At 39.7% G+C, this 6,000-nt stretch overlaps 1 protein-coding gene across 1 annotated transcript in view; it reads left to right on the forward strand.

Moving 5' to 3' along the window:
- The window catches only part of LOC120533082 (myozenin-2-like), a 45,149-nt gene extending 39,779 nt beyond the window's left edge, over nucleotides 1–5,370 (forward strand). The window contains exon 6 of the mRNA XM_039759737.1: nucleotides 4,732–5,370. Coding sequence (XP_039615671.1) covers nucleotides 4,732–4,966 — 235 coding nt within the window. The 3' untranslated portion in view covers nucleotides 4,967–5,370. The remainder of the gene's footprint in view (nucleotides 1–4,731) is intronic.
- Nucleotides 5,371–6,000: the final 630 nt, after the last annotated feature.

Here is a 6,000-nt window from a genome sequence, read left to right on the forward strand (position 1 = left end):
TCTCTGTACACCGTTATAAGTGTTACAAAACCAACCAATCACAGACTTGGTTTCAAAAATTCTGATTGGCTCTTACGGTTTTCAATCAGCTGCTGTTCAGTATTCGACGACATAAAAGAGAGCTACTCAAATATAATTTGGAGAGTCAGTTGGCATGGTTGTATAATGCAACTACATTATACTACACCAACGATAGTCTTAACAAATAATATATTTTAAAATAAAATAATTAAAGATATTATCCGCAAATTGGGGTTTAATTGAGTTTAGCTGGATTTAGCTACATTTCGGACTGTTTCCGGAATGCAGCAGCTAGCGAGCTGATTGGAGACCGTAAGAGCCAATCAGAATTTTTGAAACCAAGTCTGTGATTGGTTGGTTTTGTGGCACACTTATAACGGTGTACAGAGAGTTGAGCGCTTGCAGCAGAGAATGTTGTGAGCGCAAGCAACACATTGCGAGCAAGCGCAAATGAAAAAACTGAGCGAGAGGGGGTGCTATTGTGTGTGTATATATGGATAAGTGCAAACACTGAAATACATTTTTTGCACGCAGCAATGAATTTTGTTCACTCAAATTCAGCTTTTGTACGCTCAAAATAAATTTCTCCTCAAAATGCAACACTTGCACTTGCAATATTTTTTTACGTGCGCTCAGAATAGTGGCACTGAAATAACGCCATACATTTCGGACTGTTTCCGGAATGCGGCAGCTAGCGAGCTGATTGGAGACCGTAAGAGCCAATCAGAATTTTTGAAACCAAGTCTGTGATTGGTTGGTTTTGTGGCACACTTATAACGGTGTACAGAGAGTTGAGCCGCAGCAGAGAATGTTGTGAGCGCAAGCAACACATTGCGAGCAAGCGCAAATGAAAAAACTGAGCGAGAGGGGGTGCTATTGTGTGTGTGTATATGGATAAGTGCAAACACTGAAATACATTTTTTGCACGCAGCAATGAATTTTGTTCACTCAAATTCAGCTTTTGTACGCTCAAAATAAATTTCTCCTCAAAATGCAACACTTGCACTTGCAATATTTTTTTACGTGCTTGCACTTGCAATATTTTTTTACGTGCGCTCAGAATAGTGGCACTGAAATAACGCCATAAAAATGTAACGGTTGGTTTTGTCACAGTTTACAGCTGATTACCGATTATCGTCAACTCCTCCTTTTGACAAACGTCAACATCAGCCCTGAAAGAGTTAATATAACAAACGTCGGGAGGCATGGTGGCGCAGTGGTAGCGCTGCCGCCTCATAGTTAGGAGACCCAGGTTCACTTCGCGGGTCCTCCCTGCGTGGAGTTTGCATGTTCTCCCCGTGTCTGCGTGGGTTTCCTCCCACAGTCCAAAGACATGCAGGTTAGGTGCATTGGTGATCCTAAATTGTCCTTAGCGTGTGCCCTGCGGTGGGCTGGCGCCCTGCCCGGGGATTTGTTCCTGGAAGTGGCTCCTGCAGACCCCCGTGACCCTGTAGTTAGGATATAGCGAGTTGGAAAATGACAAAATGATATCAAACGTCAGGCCACATTTATGTTTTGAGGTCCATTATATAATTTAAATGAAGAGAAACGTAAATTTCATATGTGGAAAAATGAAGTGCACCCTGCCATTACTCACTTCCTCAAGGACAAACAACGTCCAATGGGGAAAAACAAAATACATAACAAAAAGTAAGATATGGTAAATCAAATACTGGCTAAATAACAAGTTTATAATTTGGCCAAATCACACTGTGGCAGCAAAAGAGCAGATCTCAATATAAAAAACAGCAATGAGATAGCAAGTGGATGATACTGTCAAGGTTCATCAATTTTTAAAATATACTGCATTATTCAAAACTGATATGCTGAAATATAAACTCTAAAATACATTGTACAGTATAACTACAATTTATAATATACAAAGGTATTTTGTAATATATTATTATTATTATTAGTTTTTAAAATTAGACATATGCTTACCAGTAACGGCGTGCAGTGAACACACTTGACTTGACCATTCCTAGTGTTCAGACTCTCTTTCTCTGTCTCGGTTTATCATTCGTTCTCTCAGAGGTTGATGCGCTTGCTGCTTCCTGATCAGCTCTTCTTTTCTCCACCCTAGCAGCCCGCTGCTAAACTTCATTCGTCGGCATCTTTTCGCGTTAAAACTGATTACGTTAGTTTTTTTTTGGTGCAATTATTTAGTACGTTTTCTTTCATTTTTCACTTAAGCTGGCACTTAAGTCTTCAATCTGCCTCAAGAATGATTAGCTAAGGTGGTAGGGAATGAGAATGACGCCCATACAGATGCGCCGCACAGCCGCCTTGCTGCCGAGAGTTGATTCTACGATAATAAAAATAAAAAGAGTAATAAAAATCATCACCCCGAAAGCGGATAGTAGACGTAGTATTATGTGTACCAAATTTCAAGTCAATTGGTGAAACGGTTTGCAAGCTACAGGATATTTAAAATCCTGGACTGACAAATGAACAGCCACGGTAGCGTATTATAGAAGGAGATATTTTGGGAAATATTGCAATATACAAACATCAATAATTGACATATTTTACAATACATTTCAATATACACTTTGATATTGTAATATAAACTGCTCAAAAAAATTAAAGTAATCTTTTTCCATATTCCTCTCACTGCACGACTCGGAGTATTTCTATCACTGTATCTGAGTGTGAATCACAGCAGCAGCTGATCGGAAAGAGAATTATCGGTATACAGTTTCATGGACACGCTGTCTCAGCCACTGCAAAACGTTTCAAAGCCTTTCCTGTACGGACCTCGCGGTTCAAAACAGTTTAATCCCAAGAACTTTAAATGCACTCAATCAATTACACCTTGTAGAACTGTTAGGACTTATAAGTACAATCACCTCACTGTAAACTTGCACTACAGTTATAATATCTCACAACCTGAGCCACTTTATAAAGCGCGTATTTACATATGATGACGATATCATTTTTAAGATGAAATGCAGCAAAATATGTTTATTATATTATACAGGTAAAACTTTAACTTCATTTAAATGATCTATATTCTTCACTGGGACTGGCGTGAAGGATAGAATAATTAAACATGTACTACGAAGATATTTCAATGTTCCTTAAACGTTTTGAAGAATCGGCGCTAAGTTTACAGATGGCTTAACTTCTATTACAGAGCTGATTGTGTGGCGATCGGTTACTTGGGGAAAGAAAAGCATGGACTCTTGGGGCGGCCACGCCAATATATATTGAATATAAAACAGAAAGAGAAAATAACGACACAGCAAAAAACGCAGCGGCAAATTTCGACAAAAGTTAAATGCTTGTGTCATGAGCACGAGGCGGCTATCCAGTTTCCGCAACTGATGTGGCCATCCACCGTGCATAAGCTACCTTACTGACATTGGCGGGGAAGGAGCCACCGATTCTTTCTCTGCCCAGTGCCACCACAAACCTAGAGCCCCCCTGAGTACTGCTGCAATAAATTATTTCATCGATGGTCGTGCACAATCGCTGCGCTGTAAAACCCATGTTTAATAACGTGCTTTAACTCTTAATGACATCACGTATACATCTCAGTATTTGAGTTATTCAGAGAGCTGTAATATCACGAATGTAATGGACTCTGTGTCCAGTTGGAGGAAGAGAGCCAGTTTAAGAAGCAAGTAGTGATTCACACACATAGGCACATACGAGTAGAAGATCAAATACAAAACAAAGCATTTAATGTGCTACTTTAATTACGATGTGATTTTAGAAACTGGTTAATTAAACGATTTTAAGATGACGTTTATGATGTTCTACTAAATGACAAAATAAACTACGTGATTAAAGTAGAAATGTCGAGATTGAAGTTGACATTTCGTGCTTTTTCCCTACCGTGTGCCTTTTTTTCTCTGTACCCTAATAAGCTTTCATATGACACTCAGATGGTGGGCTACAACTCGCCTTTTCACGGCGACTTTGATATGTGACTTCTTTTTTATTTCCGGCACTGTGCGATTTTGTGAATGTGAGCTTTCAAGTTTCTCCAACACGCTATGTCACTCGATCAACTTCCTCTTGTTGATTATCCCACAGTTTATTTGAACAAATAGTATGTTTTTCCTTTGCCTCCACTTGGTATTCGCTGAAATTCTTATATTTTTCCCCGTGCTTTTCCCATTGTCTTTTCACAGAAGGCTGCGCTTAAGGGCGATTTATATTGATTTGCATATTCAAATAGGTATAATTCTGGGAGGAGTTGGGGCGGGACATAAAGCGCGTGCACAAGCGTTAGTTTTCACGCTGATCGGGATTTATGTAACGGAAGAACGTGGAAGTTGGAGTACGCACAGATTCCTGCATCTGGATTTTTCTGTGCGCAAGCACATTTCGGCTTTTGTGCTTACGCCATGTTATAGTGCGAGTTCTACGCACGGCGTTATACATGAGGCCCCAGGCTTTTTACATCACAGGCTTACACAGCTGGTAATAAATAAATAGCATAAAATAACACAATCAAACTTGTACATCTACACATACTAAACCACTGGAAAGCCAGAGTACCCACAGGGACACTCCACACAGGCAACAACCAGGCACAGGGCTTGAAACCTTGGACACCATACTGTGCCTGTGAAACAGCAGAGCCGATCACTCTGCTACCCTACAGAACACAGATAAGAGAGTCGCTATATGAAGACAGACACTGTTGTTTGCTTCTAGTATCACCGTCCATCCCATCTGTGTTCTTTGTTTTCTCTCTAGGGTTGCCACTCCATTTGGTGGATTTGATAAAGCTTCCAAGCTCATCACTTTCAAGCTGCCAGAGCTGGACCTGAATCCTGTTAATTCCACCCCTAACATCCCTGAATTCCGCAACCCAGTGGCCAAGCGCCCCACTTTCAACAGGACAGCCCAGGGTTGGAATATAGACGGCAGCCCTGTTCTTATCCCAAGCGTGTCCGTCAGCCTTCCCGTTCCAGAATCCGAGGACCTTTGAATGTTTCATTCGAGAAGACGATGAGGTGAAGTTCATCGATGATGATGTTACTCCGGCTGCCTTACAAGCAGTGTTTCCCCAACCCCAGGATTTGTCTGAGCTGTAAAGACGTTCATCCAACAACAAAAAAAAAAATTGATACCAGATTGTTAGAGTTGCTAGACATGCATGGAAGTCGACCTTCAACCCCACCACCTGATGAAACATCGCATTACTTGTTTTGTTTTGTTAATGAAAGCACCTTTCTAAGGCTCAAAGTGCTTTTTATTTATGTATCACCTTCCCATGATCACAGTGAATGATACATTTATATACTGCCTTTCCCATGGTAAAATGATATTTATATCACATTTCCCATGCTCAGAGTGATTGATGAGAATAAAGTTTATTTATATAGTGCCTTTCCCATGCTTCAAGTGCTTCATGATTTCATCTCATCTTCCTATCCACATTTCCTGCAATGACGGTTACAGTGTGCTTAAAGACGTGTATTACAGTATATTATGTAGCACCTTTCAATGGCTCAAAGTGCTTGACAAGAATAAATTCTATTTATATAGCGTCTTTCCCAAGTTACACATTTTATTTATATATCACACTTCCCATCCTCAGAGTGACTGATGAAGACATATTACATTTATAAGGCAGCTATTTCCATGCTCAGGGTGGTTAACAATGCCACTTATTTACCACCTTCGCCATGGTCAAAGTATTTGGTGAGGACAAATTTTATACACACACACACACACACACACACACATATAAAGTCCTAAGCCTAAAAGTGCAATGATTTTGTGCAACAATTTTATGTGATGTTTTTTTGTCACGCTTTTAAATCGGGCTTATTTTAAAACCTACATACAGTATACATGTTTGGTATCATTCTTTTCAGAATTTCTCGAACTTTAATGTGATGTTGTTAGATTTTCAGATTCTTATTCCGTTTTTAAATTATAAACTAAAATCTCAAGAAAGTCGTGGTCTTTGTCAGTTAAAATGAATGGATCATTTATTTAGTCTCTTATAAATACTCA

Source organism: Polypterus senegalus, chromosome 7, assembly GCF_016835505.1.
Source record: "Polypterus senegalus isolate Bchr_013 chromosome 7, ASM1683550v1, whole genome shotgun sequence".
Classification (NCBI taxonomy): Eukaryota; Metazoa; Chordata; class Cladistia; order Polypteriformes; family Polypteridae; genus Polypterus; species Polypterus senegalus.